This window comes from Bombus vosnesenskii, unplaced genomic scaffold, assembly GCF_011952255.1.
Source record: "Bombus vosnesenskii isolate JDL3184/JDL3185 unplaced genomic scaffold, Bvos_JDL3184-5_v1.1 scf7180000013265, whole genome shotgun sequence".
NCBI lineage: Eukaryota > Metazoa > Arthropoda > Insecta > Hymenoptera > Apidae > Bombus > Bombus vosnesenskii.
This window is the reverse complement of record NW_022882925.1, coordinates 5259461-5282463: the sequence shown is the minus strand read 5'-3', so window position 1 is coordinate 5282463 and position 23003 is coordinate 5259461. Positions and strand designations below refer to the sequence as shown.

At 37.0% G+C, this 23003-nt stretch overlaps 1 protein-coding gene across 12 annotated transcripts in view; it reads left to right on the top strand.

Moving 5' to 3' along the window:
- LOC117243437 (glutamate-gated chloride channel) overlaps window positions 1-23003 on the top strand; it is a 38363-nt gene that overhangs the window by 8913 nt on the left and 6447 nt on the right. For 5 of the 12 annotated variants that reach the window (XM_033510926.1, XM_033510932.1, XM_033510930.1 and 2 more), the window contains exons 4-7: window positions 1672-1739; window positions 22367-22436; window positions 22517-22670; window positions 22750-22832. In XM_033510926.1, coding sequence (XP_033366817.1) covers window positions 1672-1739; window positions 22367-22436; window positions 22517-22670; window positions 22750-22832 — 375 coding nt within the window. Of the gene's footprint in view, window positions 1-1671; window positions 1740-6196; window positions 6265-11673; window positions 11742-22366; window positions 22437-22516; window positions 22671-22749; window positions 22833-23003 lie in introns of those variants that run through there. The other 7 variants (XM_033510928.1, XM_033510934.1, XM_033510927.1 and 4 more) reach the window with 5 other exon arrangements.

The following is a 23003-nucleotide window of genomic DNA, read 5'->3' as shown; positions in this document are numbered from 1 at the left end:
GCCTCGGAAAATTGGACCGCGAATTCCTATTGTTCGATAGGTCAGAGAAAGTATAGTATATCGTCGATAATTACAGTCGACTTCGTACCGCCTCGAGGTTCATGTTGTGTCACGAGGGTTTCTTTTTTTTTCTTCTTTCTCTACCATTTCCAGATGTACTACTCGTTGCCCTTTCTTTTCTCTTTACCATCAGACAGCATATTTAAAGAGCAGCGGTTTTCCCTTTTTTCCTGTTTCTCTTTCTTTTTTCTCTTTTCTTTTTTTTTTTTTTTTTTTCTTTTTGCGGCCACACCAATTTACAGCCACAGACGAGTTTCTAATTAGAAACAGGGAAAGATTTCGTTGCAGCTGGTAGCTATGACTGAGAAACACAACCGTCTGCTTGTTAATCATTGTTACACGATTGCTTCTTGTACCGTACTCGAGCAAAGGAAAACAGAACGAAATGGGAACAGTTTATCGGGTTTACTCAAATGGCAAGCGAAGGTAAGATAGCAATTCTATCTATATTCTTACGATGGATCGAGTAACTTACGATGAAACAATTAATCCAGAAGAATAACCGAAATGTTTTAACAGCGGAGTACGTTCCGTGTATATGCTGATACGGTTGTATAATTAAACACGAGGGATAGATAAAACAGTTAATGCGTCTAAATAGATAAAACGTTCCAAGTAAATTGGGACAGATAATTACACGTTTATAATTTATCGTAGTTATATGTACTGGCAGGGTGTTTCATGCAGCGTGAATAAAATTTCGATAATTCTAATAAATGTTTACCATTGCGAAACAATATATAATAAAATACCTTCAAACGTATGGAATTTTTAAGGAAAATTCATAATTTCTTTCGATTATAAATCATCGAGAATGCACAGCGAACAAGCGTACTTTTACTACACCCAATGTAAGAGCGATGGACTTTTATTTTGACAATCAGCCTTTGTTATCTTAATAATATAATAGTTTTACGATATTGCCGCTGATATTGCAAGAACTTTGATAATATTTCTCTAAGTAAATACCATTGAAAGTTCTTTGGAAATCTCATGAAACAGCCTGTATACATGAAGATCTATTCTTAATGTGAGAGTCCGATTACCAATCTGTTTCGGTATCTGTGTCACAGCACTTTGCCCGTAGCTTCCGAACGTTCTAGACATTTAATCCCCTAATCCGTAGTAGAGACCTACACACCGTGTACTTTTTCTACTTGTTACACGAGCACATCCGAATTCTCGATAAAAATGAAACAAGCCTACTTTGGTACAACGTTCCCGTATATGTGTGTATCTAGCCACAATGTATGGCACATACGAAATGACTACAATCCCAGCGATTAGGACAACTTACAAGAAGTCTACACGAGGAGATGGTTCGAAAAAACGATTGAGGATTTTCGTCTAATTTTCCCCCTACTCTGTCCCCTTTACCTCGACAACCCTTACGAAAGAAAGTAACACGGCCACTCGTAGGAAATTTGGAAAAAAAAGAGAAACGAAAAGAACACTCAAGGAAACGAACAAATTTTTGGTAAACGAAAGTAAATCACAAAAAAAAAAACGAAACAAATAAAAAGACAAAACTATTCCAGTAGAGTATTGTAAGACACGAAAAAAAAAAAAAATTGACTGACTAAAAGGGGGCTCTATTGTTTTTGCCCTTAGATGGGCCGGCCATTGTCCGGGTAAACCTGTTTGTGCGAAGCATTGCGACAATTAGTGACATCAAGATGGTAAGTATACATTAAACCAATCCAAAACTCTTTACAACGCGGTGCAATGCCATTTCTCTCTTGGCGGGTACTGTTTCCTTATTTTTCTGTTGCTTGCAATGATTAAAAGTAGGCGCAATGTAGGTCTTAGAGTCTCGATAATCAATTTCAGAAGCAAAACGAGAACCCAAAAAAAAAAAAAAAAAAAAGAAAAGAAAAAAGTAAAGAACGTACAAAAGAAAAGAAGAAAAGATTGTTGAACAAGGCCTCAGCATTTACGCGAACGGCGACCATAACAATGGCAGCAGGCCAGCATCTTGTCCCTTCTCCGTTACCATTCATTATTATGTCTACACTATCCGTTTCTTGCCAGTGATGCCAGATTTTATAAGAATTTTTCTGGGAATTGCGTGTTAATTCGACAGAGAAAATCCGATAAGAAATCCTAATTGTTGATCTTGCGTGCGATTTCTTACGACTCCAATACAATATCATAATTCGAATAGGTCTTTTTTTTCATTCAAACAGGATCTTTTAATTCGACAGAGAATTATGCGAAAATTTGTCTCGATTGAAACAAATGAATCATCATCCGATAAGTTTTTCATGCAACTGATTACAATTCGAATAGAGGAAATCTTTTTAATTTCATAGAGAACGATGTGAAAATTCTATCGTACGACCTATTCGAATTGAAATGGTAAATTCGCTCGATGAAATTTCGATTGGAATCGAATTCTACAGTCGTGTGGAAATCTTCCATTTATATACGCCACTGAATAAGATTCCAGTACGATATACGAATTGCTAATGGTACGTAGGAACAGTCGTTAGAAATTCGCACGAGACCTCTGTCGGGTTTACCCTCCTGCTAGAATCGCATTACGTCTAACCGATCGCAAAAGGAAGTTTGCATTAATCGGAACATTAGGAAAGATCTTTCTTTCTTTTTCTGTAATAATTGGGACAGCAATCTTTCCTGATGCTCTGTGGTTACAGTCATACGTACGAACATTGTCCGGAAATTCAGTCATTTCATGTATGTGAAGAATCGCCTAGTCTTGATGTAATTTACCTTACCGTGTGTACACGAATAGACATTTCTGCCACAGAATTACTCGATCTTTAACGAAACGTTGTTGGCCGAGCTTACGTCTTGTATCGCCGTACGTAAATGTTGATAATCGTTGGCGACCAGGAGCGAAGCCAAAACCAATAAAATATTTCTTGCCAGTACCAGCCTGACGGTACAAGACATTATCTCGATCAACGGTATTTCATTTTCGATCGAATAATTCTATTCAAAAATAGTTCTTCAGAAGTATTCGGCAAATGGCCACGAAGGAATTTTCACGATTATCAATCATACAAATATACGATTCTAGGCACGGAGGGTGTCCTTCCCGAAATAAATTCTTCGATCTGGGAGCACTGTCGCGCGACGCTCGCCATAGACCCCTTCGTAGATTCTGATTAAAAGTCTTGTCTGCTCCCATCGATCTCGTCTATCACTTTGTTGATTATCACCTGCCGCCTCCCCCTCACACCCGTTCTCTCACACAGCCAGATATACATATTAATCAATATCTGTTGCCTTTATTTTCCATCTGTGTACAATATTGATTCTCCCCTTTAATTTAGAATGACTGATCACACACAAAACCAATTAGCATCTCTAGCATAGATACAGGCATGTGGCATTCTAGCTTCGATGTTCACGTATGTACATACACAGTTTATACGCTATACATAGGAGCACAGACGTTGTTGCAGTGGGAGAGACGAAGAGAGAAAAATGAAAGGTGAAGGGAGAAAAAGAGACGAAACGGAAAGATAAAGGAGGAGAGGGATAGGAAAGCGAGAAAAGAGAAACGGGAGGAGAGAGAGAGAGAGAGAAAGAGAGAGAGAGAGAGGGAAAGATAAGAGAAAAGAAATGGAAAAGGATTATATTGGCAGAGTGTTTGGTCTCATAGGTTCCCTCCAACTTTTTCATCCCCGTTTTTCGTAGTTCCTCATAGTGCTTGATGACTTAGTAATTACGTTTTGCTACGTTTAATTGCGTTCACGAACAATCAGATACGTCCGGTTTTACTTGTTCTACCTTTTCAACGTGTCACACGATGTGAGTACACACAGAGGATCGATACAATTATGCGTGATTCGTGAATTATTTTCCGATCAGAGGCGGTCCTGACAAGTGGTTCTACGATAGGCGAAATCACACGTTTCACGTAGCTTCGTGACGAATATACTTGAGACGAGGTTGCGACGTTCTGCGAATTTTCTGCATGCATTTCGCGCCAGTTGCAACCTGCGTCAGGATATTGAGAAGTCGGAGAAGGATCGTAATTTGAAATTTATCATAATCTGTCTGGACTATGATCGAGATTCAACGATAGAAAAATGAATTAATAGAATGTACACGTGTAAAGACACAGGACTATAACGCGTCCAACCGAAGTATTGAAATTTAATGAAACTAACAGTACGTGGAAAGTGAGTCAAAAAGATTTATTCGAAGAGCGTCGAGCAACGAGAATGTTTTTGATTCACTGTGTCGACGATCTCTGTTTTACAAAATGCATTCGATAGAGACAACGATTCAGAAGAGAAAGCTATCCAGAAGTAATGCACAGAGTTTGTTTCAAATTTTCCGGATACCGGAACACGAGAGTCTTTTGTGCTCACGTAAACCTCCTGTCGAATTTCCATATTGCTAAATACAAGGCTAAGCCGCTTCTTACACGCGCGCTATAGAATGATTTTCAAAACTCGAAAGAGACATTCGAAGATTTGAAGAATCATTTCAGTAGCTCTGCGTTTCGCTTTAAAATGCAAGATCGAGTAAGACGCATTTATTTGTTTCATCCTTTTTTTTTTTTTTTCTTAATGCTTTCTTAATCTGAGAATAGTAGCATTGACGCAAATTATGTAAATTAAGGATTAGTGAATGCTCGACACTGACTACAGGAACAACGTGTCCGACGTCTTGTCCTGGTTCATGTAGGGCGGAATGTTACGCAAACACTCTGTATGGCTCAGGACGATACGCCTGGCTCGTCCAACCAACAAATTAACTCTTAAACAACTTGTTGAGATTGCCCACGATATAACAATCGCACTCAGTTATATCAGAAGCATCTAACGTAATTCAGTTTTTCAAATTGTCTCACAAAGATATCCACGTATTACACGAAACAATACAAATACGAATTTATGGAAATTTCTATGAATTACCCGCACAAGACGATTCGATTTTTACTTGTGTCTATACTCGCTTGAATATTTCAAAAGTCGTAATATTTCCTAGATATTTATTGAGAATGCTCATCAATTACGCGAAATGATTGAGATTTTCTGTGAATTCAGATTTCATTTACAAGTCGTTCAAATATTTGTCAAGAATATTTGCGAATAGAAGCGAAAAACTAATCGGTCTCTTCTTCGTTTAACGCTTGTACGCGCGAGAAGTTACTTTATCTTGTTACCAAGAATTATATACACGAAATTAATAAGGAAGACGGCAGTATTACACGTATGCTTGTTCAATATATACGAAGATCCAAACCAGGAGAAAACTATAATTTCCTGCAGCTATTCTCGATCCACTGAACTTGAAAATTAAGTACGGCAATTCTGCCACTGCTTCGTTTTTTTAAATGGTAAAACCATGTTCTTAAGGATCCGTAAATAATATACAAGATGTTCACGTTATTAATTGTCAGCATTTCTTTGTGAGAAACACATACAATGACAAGTCTCCTTTTATTTATTTATAAGTCAATGATCGTCTTCTTTTATTTTTCTCACAAAAAAAAAAAAAAAAAAATAACGCTCGGAGCTAATAACTTGAACACTGTGTATACACGAATGAAAAGTTCTTATAAACGCTTGTAAAATTCTTAGACTCTCGATATACTTATATGTTATATTCATCAAGTAAATGGTTCCTTAACTCATTCTTTCCACTTCTTTTTTTTTTTTTTTTTTAGTATCTATCTTCTTTTCTTCTCTTTGATGCTTTTCGTTAATAATCTGTATTTCCACTAGTTTGCTTTACGATTGATTAGTTCGATCTGTTTCTCCCCACCAAAGTTATCGTTCATTTTTTACTACGATATGTATATGTATAACCAGCCATACGAAACTTAAAGATAGTTCGATGATTTTTAAAAATCGAATAATACGAATCACTCGAATCAACGATTCACCACTACTTTTTCGAGGAAATCTAATCTCTTAAAGCGAAGAAAAAGAAATATTCGTAATAATATTGAATAAAGTACAGAGAAATACTAATAATAAATTAACGACGAAAAGAATATGTAACTTCCAAAAGTTTGCCCGTTTGATTGCAGGAAGCGCAGAAAGCGTAGAAAGCTCGAGAAGCGTTTCTTTCTTTTTTCATTACATCCCTTCGATGCGACTGATATTACTCAACGATTGATTAATTTTATTTATTCTGTTTGCTATGTTAGATGGGCCCGCGGTTGTCCGCGTCAACATATTTGTTCGAAGTATCTCAAAAATAGATGACGTTACGATGGTAAGTTAAATAAAAAAAAAAAAAAAATATCAAATGCCCTAAAAAATCACAAACACACGCCTACACGTACCTCTATTATATTATATATACATACTACTAAGTGTTGTACTACTAAATGTTGACTGTACAATCTGTATGTATTATAAATACAGAGATCGATATATATATATTATGCTATTATACACATAGAAGTCGTTCTCCGATTAGCTAGATTATCCCAGCAACTATGGAATTGTTATATAATTGTTCGTCGTTTTTTTCCAAATATTCGCACGATTTCCGATTAGTAGACTCACTTTTCTTCCAATTGTAAGAACGAACTTGACGTATATCGGTTCCTTTCTCCGAAGAAGCACTCGTACGAAAAATATGAACAGAGAAAACTTTGTCTCGTGTCCCGCGTGTTTAACAAAATCGATGGCAAATCTACGAGATTCCTAGTATACTTAGTCGATCGACCATAACAAAAAAAAAAGTTCTTTCTACGATCGAAGCGTAACTTACGATAGACAAAATTTTTCGATCCTTCTAGTATACCATAGCACGGTCTGGCACTGATGTTTCCGCAGTCTTATAGTTGAAAACCCCTTGAAAGTCGTTCTCTCGAGGAATGTGAATAGACATTTGAACGTTTAGAACGTCTAGAAGACGAGAAGATTTCGATTATAGTTGACCAAAGAATAGTAGCTAGACGTGCAATGAATATCATTTACTATGTGTTTGTATGATAATACATACATATTAATCAACGTATTATACATATGCACACGTATTTCACTGCTAATTCTCTACGTAGTATTCTTATAATATATAAAGCTGCTCTTTGTCTCGCAATATATATATATATATACAAATCTAGAAAGAGAAAGAAAAACGAAGAAGAAGAAGAAACACACGTACACGTTACACGTTTCCTCTTTACCTCTTTGTGTTGTCTCTCCCTTTTATACCAGGCTCTCTCGTGCGTATTTAAGGCCCACTATCATAAACTTTTTTAATTCCACTATTATATTATCTCGTATGTTATATTAAGCAAGCATATGTTTTGTATGCATAAGAGAAACTCGAACTGTTACGAATAGCACGACCAGAAATTTTTCTCCGCTCGCGAGGGAAAAGTACGAATTCTAAAAATACGGTATCTCTCGTATTTTTGATATTTTTAATATTTTTAGATAACGATCAAAAATATTAGAGATATTAAAAATGTTCGGCAAAGTATCAGAATCTCATTCCAGATAATTCGTTAAAATAGCGTCGTGCTGCGCGTAATTAAAAAAAAAAAAAAAGAATACACCATATATACTGTCGCTCACACGCTATTGTGTCGTAGATGATTTAATGGAGTTTGTTGTTTTTTTAACATACGCATTCTCTGTTTTGGTTTTTCTATTCTTTCTTTTTTTTTTTTTTTTTTTTGTTCTTCCTATCAAGTATTGTATCACGTGTGAATCGTTGAGATGCTGACAAAATTGCCGTTCGCCTAATGGCGCGATATACACGCAGTATCAAGAATATATACACCCTGTTCGAATTTCTTGTTCGTTTCCTTACTCGTTTTATTATATTATTATCCTCCTTTGTTGTTTTATATCGCACATACGATTATATTTCAAGTAACATCCGCTAACGATTTTTCTATTTAATCCCTTATTGCATAATGTCAACTAGACTCGGTGTGTTTCGTGCTGCTATAGTTTTTTTTTTTTTATTCAGAGTTCCGCTAAAAAGAATACTTCGTTTTCCCGCACACTAACGCGGCTTTGTATTTGCTGCAAATTGCAAAAATAAAAAAAAAAGAGAAGAAAGTGGGTGCTATCTATAATATGGGGTATTTTCTTTCAACGAAAACGTTAACTGTGGCGTTCACATTAACGCCACTCTATTTCCAAAAAATATCCTTTAATATCGTTTCTATCTCTTCTGTCTTAGATCTGTCTTAAGAGAAAGTTCAAAGAATATTCCCAATATTTAGATATTTTTTAAACGTTTCGCTTCCGTTTGGTGATTCGTTAACTCTTTTAGGGGCAAAAACAAAATTGTCGTATCTTCAGGATTCCTTGAAAAAATCAGCCCTTAAAGGTGTTAATCGATAAACTGGCGAAACTAGCGTGCACAGAATGGGATTTTGAGGAATTTTCGTAGAATTTTGTAAGACATTTCGCTCCTCGCCAGGTGTTTCTCGAATGTTAAACGACATACTTTTCAGCTGGCTTTCGCCGCTTTTTTAATTTCCACAATTACAGCTATCACGATTAGATCGGACAATTTTTAGCTACATTTTACTTTCTTTAAAATAATCGTAATTGTTTCGACAGATATTTTGTAGTTTTTGCTCTGAATTTCGTCTTCTACGTGCTATAGCAGTAGAGCTGAATACTTTTCCTTCAAACTGCGAGATCCGTTCAACTGGTGAGTTATTCCCTTTTTTATTTCTCGCATGTGTTCTTTCTCTCGATTTGTCTGCGTAGAAAGACTAGCTCCTTTTATTTATTCTCTTTCTTTCGTATTTTATTCTACCTATTTAACGAACGCAGTAACTCTTTGTCCTTTTTTTCTTATCCGTAAAATAGCACAGGTAAACAATTTTTCCATCCATCTTACGAATTTTGTAGCATTTACGAAGCTTCGTTTATTATTTTCAGTCGGTTAATTCAGTCGACGTAGAAGAAATTATTTAATCGCCAATCGATACTGTAAATATGTTTAATGCCGAAGTCGTAATTATCAAACGTTTCATATTCCGTGGCTTCGCGTATTTCTCATCAACTTTCAACGCAATTTTCTCGTAATTCCACTTTTGTTTAATATTACAGAGATAGAAGGTAATAATTATTAAACCTCGGTTCACTCGAGACATATTCGATTTCCTCGTTCGAGGTGGTAGCGACGTAGCAGCAAGGAACGCGTATGTTCGTCGGTCGATCTGTCCTTCAATGTAAATTAGAGTTGAACGAAAATATTTAAAATATTTTGCAAAAAAAAAAAAAAGAAAATACGAAAAGAATAAAGAAAGATAAAAGGGAAGAAGAAAGTGGAGTGCAGTAAGGGATTAAACGATGGCGGGGCATGCACAGCATGTTGTACAGATGTGTGCAATTTTCAATCATTTGAGAAACGACAAATCGTCGAAAATCAGCGGTTCGTTCGGTACAATTCTAATTAAAACTATCGATTTCTGCGTGATGGCGTCTATAAAGTTTCGAAGTTGTTCGATGCAAAAACGACCACGACTACGGAAAATTACGTGAAATTGTAGTTAATAAAACGAAATCGTAACGGAGATCTGGTTTTGTCAATAACCAGTTCATCATCGTGAACAAGCAGATCTTTGGAAGTTCGATGAAACTTCAACGTTAGCCTATCGAATAATTTTCGAATATTTTTCAAGATACTTTGTCTTATTATATTTTCCAATCTCTTTTTCTCTATGTTTTTCGTGTTTCCTTTGTTTTTCAATTTGTACGACGCTTAACAAACATTCTATGTATATATACACATGTATGCGAGCTTTTCTATTTATCCTTCTTCGTAGATCCTTTTCCTCAAAGGATGCATTCGATCGAGATTTCTCGAAGGAAAAAAGGAACAACAGGTTTCGAGAAACGCGGTATCTCCGACGATTCCAATAGTTCTCCTTCGTTTCTCTGTGTAACATGCAAACAGAAACGAGGCAAGAATCGTTCGCTATCATCGTCTGGAAGCTGCTTAAAAAACGAAACGATATCATCGTTCATCTCATTCCTCACGAGTTACACGTTCGAATACCTTCACGAGACGTTCAGTCCATCATCCATTGTCAAGAGATCTTTTCCCCCTTTTGTTTCGACTTCGACTCTCGTTTAATCCTCTTTCGAACAAGTTGCGTATCGTCGCTGAGAGAAGTTACGACGCTTACAAGCTCCAACGTAATTTTTGTTTCTTCGCTGTCATAGAAAATAGTATAGCTTCAACGATATTATTTTTACAGAGGTTGTGCTGTCAAATTTTGGGATGCCTCGCTCGCTACCTATTCGATTATCGTTGCATCTAATCAGGCATCTCCTCGTCTTGAAATATGTGACTGTAATCGTACGTTTTCATCCTTCGTCGTGATTCAGCTTTAAACTGAACACGCTTTTTACGAAACGTTCAAAGTGCTCCTTTCAATCGCTACGTAAATGGTAAAAATAAATTGTACAACACTTGATCTAATTAAATATCGTCGAAAAGAAAACCGTCCTAACTCGTAGCGTAAGACTCGATAGCTGTAAAAAAGAAAAAGAAATCGTCATTTTAATTGTTGCTATTTCTATTGCAGGAGAAAGAAATATGTTCGAAAGATTTAAACGATATACTAACTCGACCAATTCACATATTGTAGTCTAAAGTGGGACCACCTTTTCAAGAAGGATCCACATCGTTGACGCGACTACGTTAAACGAGTCAACGTTCTTTCGCACAGAAGCGTGAACGATTTAAAAAGAGGGATCGAACTAAAACAAAGTGCACTCGATCATTCCATTGAAACCATTAGCATTCATATAGAATGGACACTAGTGACTTGCGAATTTTTTATCATTTTTCCAAACTCTTCAGCCTCTCTTTATCTATTAATAAGTTTCTTCAGATTCGAACGACTATTACATGGAGCAAATAGAAAAATTGCTGAAAGAAAAAAGGGGAAAAAGAAAGGCGAAGCTTGGGAAGATGTTAAAAATTCGCAACATTCGTCGAGCTGTGATATCTCGAGGATCGAACACACGGAAGCCACCATAATTCGTAGCAATCGGCGCGAAACGGCGCCGAATCGTCGCATAAACTAATCCGACCGCTCGTTTACTTTGCAATTCAATTGCCGAGGCTCGCATCGTGAAACATTTCATCGTGGAACATTAGCTAGCTTGGATGTTCTCATGCGTACAGATCATACCTCCATGACATCTCATAGTCATCCGCCTGTCCTATATTACCGGAGGAACGACGATTTACAGGCAAGCAAGTATCACGTAGAAAAGTAGCTAAGAAAAACAAAAAAACAAAAAAAGACAGAAAGAAATGCTCTATCTTTTTTTTTTTTTTTTTAGCGAGATCGATCAAAATTCCGAGAACCGCGAACCATTTCAGAATTTCCTTTGAAAACGAAAGAAAACGACGCGAAACGAAAAGTTCCTCCTAGTCATGATCCAAAAGACAACCATTTCCTTCTTCATTCATATGTACAGCTGTTTCGAAAGTGAAACAAAAAGGAAGGAAAATTATGCCGGAAGGAAGCGGCCGAGTAACGAGCGGAAAGAGCTAAAGCCAAAGAATTAAAGAAAAGAATAAGAAATAAATAAATAAATAAAAAATCCATGTAAATCTCGGTGCCACGGTAACTGATTTTTTAATTAATCGATTTGTTTTGTTCTGTTCCGGTCGACGTGTTAGATGGGCCGACAAATGTGAACGTCAACATCTTTCTCCGCTCTATCAGCAAAATAGATGATTATAACATGGTGAGTGCAATCTAAGTCAATCATCTCAAACAAAAGGCCTATATATACCAATCTGTATATCCACACATTGTGTATATCTATTAATATTTAAACGTCACGTGTATATGATGCCGTAAGACTTGCACTTGTCTGTACTTGTATTTGTATTACATGTGATGTGTATATATTTATACGTATGTGAGGGGCAGCTTCGCAAACGAGGATACATACATATATAAATATATACATGGTGGATAAGCCGCGCTAACAGTTGGATGTGTGCTATCAGTCGCACCTCGTTGATTTTTCTCGATGTCGTTGACTGTCATGTTGATTTACATATCTATATATATATATATATATATGAATATATATATATATTTACTATTTCATACATATGTATACATGTATGAATATACGTGTATATCCGTATAACGAACGTTATATGGTTCAGTTATCTACACGATATATACGTACATTCATATATATATATACGTGTATATATACATATATATTTGATTGTCGGAACGTTCGATTTTTTGATTGTGCTGGTCGTTGCAACCAAGTCTGTGCCTTGTTGGAATCTTTTTGCTAGAGAACTCAAGAAAAAAGAGGCGCGACGGATAATGAGAAATATACGAGACGATGCATAAAACATATAGACTCGACCCGTGGATTGCTTTCTTGTTCCACGTTTTTTCTTTATTATTCCTTTCGATCATGCGTGCGAGCGATCGTGTCGATCCTGACCCATCCCCCATTCTCCTATCATATTTTTCTATATGAGTTCTCTCTTTCTTCTCTCTCTCTCTCTCTCTCTTTCTCTCTTTTTTCTTTTCGCTTAACTCCCTCTTTCCGTGAGAATTTTATTTTTATTCTCGATATAAGTTGTTCAATTAAATTTTCCTATCCAAAATGCAATTCGGTCGAGATAATATTGGCCCAGAAAGGACGATATATTTGGTCTTGCAGATGAATGTCTGTTGAGGATTGTCTGGTGTCTTCGAATCGGTGATTGCCGTGAGTCCCCTTGCTAAACGTGTGCTGAGTGAATTTGTTTCAGTAACAGGAGTGTTATCATTCGGCTCGGCTAATATGCAAGTTAAGCGTGCGTATGCGGAGTTTCGTTTCAAGGTTCACCAGCATTGCGTCAACCCAGCCTCTTTCACGTAAAACACACCTTTATCGATTACGTGGAGAACCACGTTTTCTTTTGAAATGTTACTATAGATATATATCACGCAAAAGACACTTTTATCACAATACGTGAAAAGTTGGAAAAATCGACTTACACTCGAAGCTACATATTGTTCAATGGGCTGTATTATCTTAAAGACGAATTCCATCGGTCAAAGTTCCATCTTCCTAAACCCTTCATTCTATTCTTTTCATCCTTCATCTCTAAAAACATCGACTCTACGAAATCTGGAAAGTTACGTTTACGAAAATGGTTGGTCCACTTCTCACCGAGAAAAGAAGAAAAGAAAAATACGATCCTTCGTACGCAGGCAGTCGAAGTCGAAAGTCAAAAGTCGAAGCTCCTTTAATCACTCCTCTTTTACGCGCCATATTCTCTTCTTTTTCTTTTTCTCTTCTCAGTCTTAATTTCTCCTTTTGCTGCGTGATTACTAGAGCCTGGACAGAGCAATCGTCGCGGAACACTTGGAATTGTCATGATCTGCACCTGTCATTTTGCCCATCCGATTTCTCAAACCTAGCGTCGATCTTGTATCTCGTCGCTAACAAGTTCGAAATATCGACAAGCGTATTTGCATTTGGTTATCGCGCTCGATCAGACGACGAAGACGACAGTGGCGATGGTTTCGAACGATCGTCTTTAATCCAGCTCTAGTGATGTTCGCGATGTACGTGTTACCGTAAAAATGTCCGGGTAAATCCTAATATCTTCCCGTATTCCGACTTTTACGGTAACATATACGTATTGTACACTGTTCTGCCGTGTGTTGCTTCTGCATTTGCGGGTTACATCGACGTTTTACGGCCGACGAAATTGAGATAAGCAACGTAAGAGATTTTAAGGGATTTTAAGAGATAGTTTAACCTTGCTGCAATCTTTGGATTCTTGTTTTTATTCTATTTTTATTTCATTCTAGTTCTTATTTGAACAAGCGAAAACAGATTTGTCGTGTCCCAAGAGAAACTCTACAGCGGATTACAACAGCAACAATTTATTAAGAATAAAGAACACGATCGGGTGCAAAATGATCCGAAGAAAGCAGCACGGTTAAGAGGGAAAGAAAGAAAAATTAAGAAAACTTAAATTGATAACCAATGGTCACGCGATAACATTGTCTACCGTTAGCATATTCGTTACTATGTCTCTAACTATTATCTCATCTCTATACTTGCATCGTTGCTAGAAGAAAATATATAAAAGCATATTGGGAGTTGAAATTGAACGATGCACAGAGAGATGACTTTTGATTTTCAACATACCGCGCTTTACAAATATTTGGGAGTTTTACTTACGCTCGTATTTTGTAAGTATCTCTTTCGAACGAAATTTGCATATTTCATCACGAGCCGCTTGTTCGCCAATATTATTCTCACGAATATCGTTCACGAATATTAAACTCGCGAATATTATACATATTATTCTCGTAAATACTCTTCGCGAATATTATTCTCACGAACGCTTGCAGATTCGCTTCGCCAACACTTCTCAAGGACATATGCAAATGTTATCCGTTCCACGAATTTCGTTTACCTCGCCGATATTCTTCTCGCAATTTTTATTCCACCCATTCGCTCGACGATCATTCGCAAAATCAGTCCGTAAGAATGCCCTGCGCATATTCCATCGTCGATATTCATACCATCTACGTTCCTCAGACTTGTACAACGTCGCGTTCTTTCATTCTGCTCCGGCGTCGATCGCAGACAAATAACACAGTCGCGTTATTTAATCCGCTTTAATGCCTTGTAAATACGAAACGCGGACTAAACTCCTACACGACTGTTTCGTACGTAGGGCCGGGCGTGCAAAAAGATTTAATGACTTTCGACTCCGAAGAGGAAGCTTTCGATAACATCTGTCAGCCTGCAAACTGCTCCTCAAACATCGCAAACACGCGCGGTTGAGTCTAAAGGTGACGATGAAACGAAACGATAAAAATCGACTTCATCATGCAAGTCCTAGAGTGGTCTTTTTTCCTTTTTTTCTTTTCTTTTTTTTTTTTTTTCAAAAGCTGATTCAATCTTCCGGCCTCCAGCTTCTCTAATCGTCGCTGAGCATGATAGAACGGTGATATTTCAGCGGCCACGGCCGTCATTGTCGGTACATATTTATTGAAATGGGAACAAGTTATTGCGATTAATTACGTCACGAACCGTGCATACTTGTCTCTATCGTTTCCTTTTTTTCACCCTCTTTTTTTAATTCTAAGATTGCATGTTCTATTGTACACTGTCGACACAAAGTTTGGAAGTATCGTCGTAAGAGATTTTTTAAATATAACGTGTCTTTTTTTTTTTTTTTTTGCTTAAGACAAATAACGTTTTCTATAGATGTTAGAAACCATCGACATTCCTTCCACGTGGTTTTCTAAATAATCGAATGACGACGAGTTCGAAGTAATTCGTACATGATTCCATAACTGTTCTTTGCTTCTGTAAGTAAGTCGTTGTCGTGCGAATAAATCTGACATTTTATTTGAAATTGAACTGAATTCAAGGAATTTGTACAGCTTTCAGAACGATTCTCTGCTTCCAAACTTTCCGTCGGTGATGTATGTATATGTACATCCCAGCTCATAAATATTAGAACACCTGCTGGTCTCGTTCCAAACCTCACGATCCATTCAGATTAGCACGACGATTATTATGCAGTCAGACTGAAGCACAAGTATATGCGGTAACTTCTTCGAAATTATCGTTGAATGTTTGAACAAATTTGCTCTTCTAGGTACTGACCACGAATAGGTTAAGAATTTTTGAATATTTAAATTACCCAGCCTCGGAAATTTGCCTTCCAAAATAAAGATTCACGTATGTACTTCTCTAGTCTCGAACATTGACCTAGATAGTCTAACCTACTTCTTGAAAATTTCAATAATATCGCCCTATCTTTATTTTTGGAATCCAAATTAGATATAGGGTGTACTACTTCAATCTTTTTATTCCACAAGTTATTATCTAGTTTTTAAAGGGGCGGTCAATCTACCAGCCAAAATAGACATTAAAAGAAGATTTCTTAAATTCAGAATCAACAGGAATTTTTATTACAATACGATATTGTACATATATTACATTATTTATACGAAGTATCTCCGAAATCATAGTACAAACAGTACACGAGCAAAAAAAAAATGCCGAATACCTCGAAACTTACAATTAAAGCACGCCTACCCGACGAATCGTCAAACTCATTTTTCTCGAAAACGAAGATTCTACATTTTCCATGTAGAATCATCACTCGACTTATTGCGCTATGATTTCGAAGACGTCATAGTACACGTATGTCGACGCGTAATTTTCTGATAACTGTGACTGTATTAATTATTTATAACGCAAGTTTTCACGAGTCCCTGATAATTTTATAAATTCATGCCCTATTTTCCACGAGTGTCCTAATATTAATGAACAGGATTGCGTACTCCAAGAGTCTAGCCCATCCTCGTCCTAGTCCATTCGTGTCTATTCACGTCCGACTCATCTATCTTTTCCTAGCTATCTTTTTTTCTCTGTCTGTCTGTATCGTTGTCGTCCATTCATCACCGGATCGTAAGATATTTCGCGAAAAACGTCGCTGGAAAAACCCCGGCCGAGTCGAACTTCATCGACCCATCGATCAGTCCAACAGCCATGCATAGGTCAACCTTCATATCCGTTCGAAAATCACGAGCTTGTCGCTTGAGAATCGTCGAAGTGGCGCATCTGCGCGATAATCGACGCGAAATATTGTGGGATCTCGAGGAAAGATAACGTCGAACAAAGGAAAGACTCGATGCAAAGGCCATCGTGAAGAAGATTAACACGTTCACTGCTGATCAATCTTCTGTCGCTTATGACATGTATTATGCTTCAACGAGTCATTCTTATCAGACATCGTAACACATTTTATGGTACGATACATCTTGTACAACATCCGAGGAACATAATTTGGATCATTCGATCGATAAGGAATAATATTGAAAGTGGAAAGTCTATTCTTGTTTTCCTATTTTCTGAAAATGTTCGCTCGGACAAGTACACGGCGAATGTCAGAATGTTAAAGAATCGATGTTTTGAAATTCAGTTACACCCATTTTGCAGAATATTCTCCTTTTCTAATACACTTTGATACATTTGTTACGTTCTATCGTTATGTGAAACATGTATTTCAAAGATTTTCCGCGCAGCTGTTACGTCCCGTGAAGGGCTCCCGAAGGAGAATTAACATCGTCCAGAGAATAATCTGCGAAATACGTTTCCTGGGGAATAATAATATTCTCAAGATTAGTTTGGCGCGATGTCGATAATCCTCGAGAAATATTCTTCGCACGTATATCCCGCAATATCGTCAACGGTATAGTAATAGAAGCTGCGAATATAATTTCACTGACTTCGCACTTATCCGAAAACACAATCGGTAAAAACAAGAATCGATCGTCGACAATAATTGATATCGTTCATCGGAACCATTTTCTATAAAGAAAAAACTGGAACTAGAAGATATTCAATCTACATTAAATTCCTATCTCGAATCAAGGAACGCGATGAAGCTTACGATAATAAAATCTTTTTAATCAACGCGCTTAAGCGAATTTTCTCCAGCGAGTTATATCGTTGTTTCTCTTAAAGAAAGAAGGGATAGAAAGGGCATTCGAAGGAAAATCGTGCAAATATGCTTTTAGCTCGTCGCTCTAGAAGGCTTGACTGCGATTATGTATAGAAAAAAAATCACTTTTTCCATGCAGCAACATCTCCTATGGTTTTCCTTAAAGGGAAACGTTTAAAAGGACGACATGGTATGTACCGTTCGTTTCAATGGAACGATCTTCTCCCTTTTATTCTCTCATCTTCGTTTCATCTACTTTTTTTCGTATTATTTTTTTTTTCTTCTTTCATTCGTTCTTTCCTTTCTCTTTCTTCGCTCTTTCTCTGAGTTCAATATTTTCTCTGTCACGCATACGATCATTTAATTCAGCTACGAAAAACATCTTCCAGCCTATGATAGCGAAATCACGATATAGAAAGGTATTGGGTTCGAAGATAGCACGTTGTGTATTGGGCTAAATTGGCGTTTGCGAGTTGCATTCGCCACTTGCTCGAAGCGGGCATTGAAAAATGCGATTTTCTACCTGCGAACGACGATCTTTCTTCTTTTGTATTTCGCTGATATTTGTTAACAAATATTAATTGCTCGCGTCTGTTGTCGTACAATACGCTTGTCGAACGAACTTTAATTTCGATTCAAAGATACGGTTCGTTCGCAATAAAAGTTTCATTTCAACTCCGACATCGATATCTGTCTTTCGAACTGAGGATTAACGAGTATAGGGTTTACATAATGTCGCAAAATTTTGCGTCCGATACATCGTTACGACGGTGATGCGATAGAAAAGCTTCTGAAATGCGGTTACGTTAAGAGATCGATATCGAGTGAATGGCAGTTTCGCAGCGTCAAATATTCGTCTTTATTAAAGTGAATATAATTTGCTATAAAGTAACGATTAGTTATGGTTAAAATCATGGTCTAATATCAAAAAGAAATTGAGATGCAGCGCGTCTTTAGAGGAATTAGGAATCTTTAGAAGAATAAGAAATTATTGGCTGATAATTGAATTTTATATAATTTTTAATCGGTTCGGAAAGAACGAGCTGTTCTCAGACTTTGATACCGAAAGGTAAGAAGATGCGAGGATAATAAAATGCCGACGATAGAGTTACTTTTGACACGCTGAAATTTGCGATCCGTACGACAGAGTCCAACTATTAGCTGACTCGTACTACTTGCGTGTAATATATTCATGAAAGTGAAAGTGAATGGGCTGAATGAACCGTCGAGATGTATCACTTTTGCAACGTCAGATCGATCGAAAGTATGTTGAATAATTAAATATCGCCTGTGAATGAGGAATTGTATCGTTTACCTTTCGCGCGAATACATGGTACAACGATAATCATTGTAAAGAGCGATTACGACTTACGTGTTTTAAATGACGAAGAGATAAATATAAGCAAACGATAAAAAAGAAAAAAAAAATAACAATCCATATCTGAATTAAAATTTTGTTAAATACACAAATTCTTCGCTTGACTATTGGTTATCAATGTTCTTTTTAATCATCGTCTATTCAATGAGCTAAGGAAATTTGATTTTTATGGGCAAGTTCGGATGGGTTATTTTAACAGCGTATACGATATACTATGAATATTTAAACAGGAGTTCCATAAGTAAAATCGTCGTTTTTTTTTTTTTTTCATTTTTCGACGATTACTTCCTTACGCAGCGCTCTGTGTAAACGGATTTTCCACCGAAATAAAACGATTCTAAACTGTCTTTAAAAGTAACTTACAAAGGAGATTATTTTTCAACAGCGCACAGCGCTCAATACTTTTTGTCGCGGAGTTTCAGCGAGCTCGCGCGTGTTCTACGCTCGATTTTGAACGGTTTTTCCCAACTCACCGACACGTATATAAAAAAAAGAAAAAATAAATAAGAGAAACCATGCGACTCCCTATACCGAGGTTCGAGCAAACGCGCCACGAGCGATCAAATAAGAGAGAAATACGAGGCGAAAATACAAACGTCGGGAGGCTGTGTAGATCCTCCTTTGCGACATGTTGCTCAATTTTCAGAAACTAGCGGAATAATGGTAAGTGTTCGCAACCAGGAATTAACCAGCGAGAAAGGTAAAAGAAATTGCCTGATATTAAACGAACGAGCGAAACGAGCAAGCGAAACCAACACGAAAACAAAGAAACAGAGAAAAAGAAACAAATGAAAAGAGATAGAAGGGAAGGAGGAGAAAGATCGAACGAAACAGGATCGTAAAGGAGAAAGGATCACATCTAGGTTTTAATTTATATTCAACTTGCCAACGATCGAGGGAAACAAAGTAGAAACCAAAGAAAAGAAGAATGACCAAAATAACCACACAGAATATTTTGGAAGTCTTCTGTAACTCCCTTTGCAAACAAAAAAAAAGTCAAAACTAAAAAAAAAAAAAAAAGATAGAAAAGAAAGACAGGACGCCGTCGACGTGGACAGGTCCAGCCGGGAAAAAGTTAAACTGTGAGCCAAGATGCATGCGTTGTTCACTTGCAATGTACATATAATACAAACACGTACATATACGTCTATATATATATATACATACATATATATTCCTCTATTCTATCAATAATTTCGAGACAGAAACATATATATATATATACGTATATGTATTACATAGCATATGTAGTTACTCTCTGTTTCTAGCTGGTCCCACTGGTAGTTAGGTAGTTAGTTTCGATGTTGCTTCGTTGCATGCCTCTTACATTTGCTTCAACGCGATGTATACAACTATACTTGAACATCATTGTTTGTTCGTCCACCACCGCCTTTGGCCCGACCCCCTCTTTACCCCATTTTTCTCGGCGACGAGATTTTTCATTCCAGCAAGATATCCACGCAGCCTTGATTCTTTAACGCTCCGTGGCCAAAAAAAGAAGAAGAAGTGTAGCAGAGAGGAAGGAGAGGGCGGAGAAAGAGGAAAATTTACCACGACCTTTCGTCGTCGGAGCAGAAGTGCTCTCTGCCGTTGAAACGACCTCTAAAACCGTACAGGGTTAATCTTTTTTCTTGTTCCGCCTCTTTTTTCGCTTCCTCTTCTTCTTCGCCCTGTTCTTTCCCCGCGAGAGAACGCCTTTCGCGGGCCCTTACGCTTCCGGCCTGGAAAGAAAAGACGAACAGTTTTCAAATTGGACGTGTCGTTGAAAAGACATAGCGACACAGTGGTAACGAAAAATCGAATTTCCAATTGACTGTTTTGTTCTTCTTTTTCACGGAGCGTTACGAGAGTCGAACGAAATATTTTAGAACACGATACTTTCGTTCGATTGGGCTGATATACGAGATATAAAGTAGGCAGGATGTTCGAAACATCGTTGATGAAATTATTCGAGATACAAGGGTGTCTCTAGTTCCTTTGTTCTATATATATATATATATATAGTGACATTTTATCTCCATTTTTTTCGTATCTTGTTCCTTTCTCCCTTATGAGTTTGTAATTTGTATATTTATTCGTTGCCGCAGTCGATCGGACTTGCCGCTGATCGAGTCTGCAAGGATATTTGAACCTTTTAGTATCCAGCGGATTATTAGTATCATTTGTACGGGTTTCGTTAAGTTTCAACGATGGCTACTTTGAAAATGTCATTTTTAGAAGATCTTTCGGTGACTTTAAGGTGCTGATGTTACGCAATTACTGACCTCGTTCACGTTTATTGATGCAGCCCACTGTCCCCTCGTTTCTTCTTTGAAGTCTCAGACCGTTTCTATTCGTCTTCAACGTAACAATGCCAGATGTGCGAACATTACTCACGCGTCAGACAAATTCCATATTTAGAAAGATTTAGCTTATTTCTTTTCTCTTAAATGATCTGCTCAAAAAAAAAAATTAGACATTATCCACCAGTTACAAGTACTTTGTTTAAAAACGGATGGAAGGCGACTTCGAATAGATGTGGTACGATAATTGTGGAATTCAAAATGGAAAGTATCTCAGTTTGGCTCGCCACTCTATTACCATAGTACTTCGCTTGCTTTTTTTCATAACGTCAACCAGGTCAGTAAAACAATCGTCAAGCACTCGAAGCAATTGCTCATAGACTCGGTGATATTGCACGACGAAAGGATAACAATTATTTTCCTGTCGAATTATGACAATTCTACGTTACATATGTGTTTGTTCTTCCAATTAATTAATTGTGTACAAAAATTTGTTTTTTATCGCTGTATCGATTCCATTGATTTCACCCTGTTTGTTTTCCGTAGATTGATTTCACGATTAGGGAGGAGCGCAGAAGTTTCGAAGCTGACGTCCCAAGGAATAATTCGAAATATACAGGGTGGTTGGTAACTGGTGGTACGAGCGGAAAGGGGGTGATTCTAGGCGAAAAAAGAAGTCGAAAATATAGAATAAAAATTTTTCATTTGAGGCTTTGTTTTCGTGAAAATCGACTTTGAATTTTCGCTCGGTACGCGTGCACTTTATCGCGTCTCGTTATAACGGATCTCACTGTAGATCGTTGTCTCGATGGAAAAATTAAAAAAAGAAAACAAAAATTAAAAAAAATTTTTATTCTATATTTTCGACTTTTTTTTCGCGTAGAATCACCCCCTTTCCGCTCGTACCGCCAGTTACCAACCACCCTGTATAACCAAGTACTGATCGAATAAAATTAATTCACAATATTAGTCCAACATTTTCAATCAACTTTTAACATACAAAGTATCTTCCTTCTGACGACTGCTTTGAAATTTCTGTAGCTGTTCCGTTTGTCACTTCGATTTACAAACGAACTTTCCATATGTCCGTTTCGTCATTATAGAAATTCCAAACGATCATTTCGAGCATAAATTACATATTTGCTATTGAGTTTGGTGCGAGCAAGAGTTCACTCGATTAAATCATTCCCGTTTCTTTCCTCTGCAGGAGTACTCTGTACAGTTAACATTCCGGGAACAATGGCTGGATGAACGATTAAGATTTAGTGATTTTAAAGGTATGAAGAATCATTGACTTTATTGTCCGGCATATTTTACAGCTGAATCTCATCATATGTGTTTCGTCATAAAATTGCAGGTCGTCTAAAATATTTGACATTGACGGATGCAAGTCGCGTTTGGATGCCAGATCTGTTCTTTTCGAACGAGAAAGAAGGACATTTTCACAACATTATTATGCCGAATGTGTACATTCGTATTTTTCCCAATGGTTTCGTTCTATACAGTATACGGTAAATTAGAATTAATATATTTAAAGAATGAATTTCTATTTGCTGTTTCCTATAGTCTGAAAATATTCTTATGTTTCAGAATATCCCTAACATTATCATGCCCGATGAATTTAAAATTATACCCCTTGGATCGACAAGTTTGCTCGTTGCGTATGGCAAGTTGTGAGTACCAGACTTTGAGCAATTAAAATTAATATTACCAGTTACAGTGGAGTGCAAAAATTTCCAGCCAGAATGAAACTTTAACATTATAACAACACTAGCAAAACACCATCAGATATCTACTTTGCTATTGCACCAGATTTTGAAGATAAAAAGCGCAGCTTTAAAATA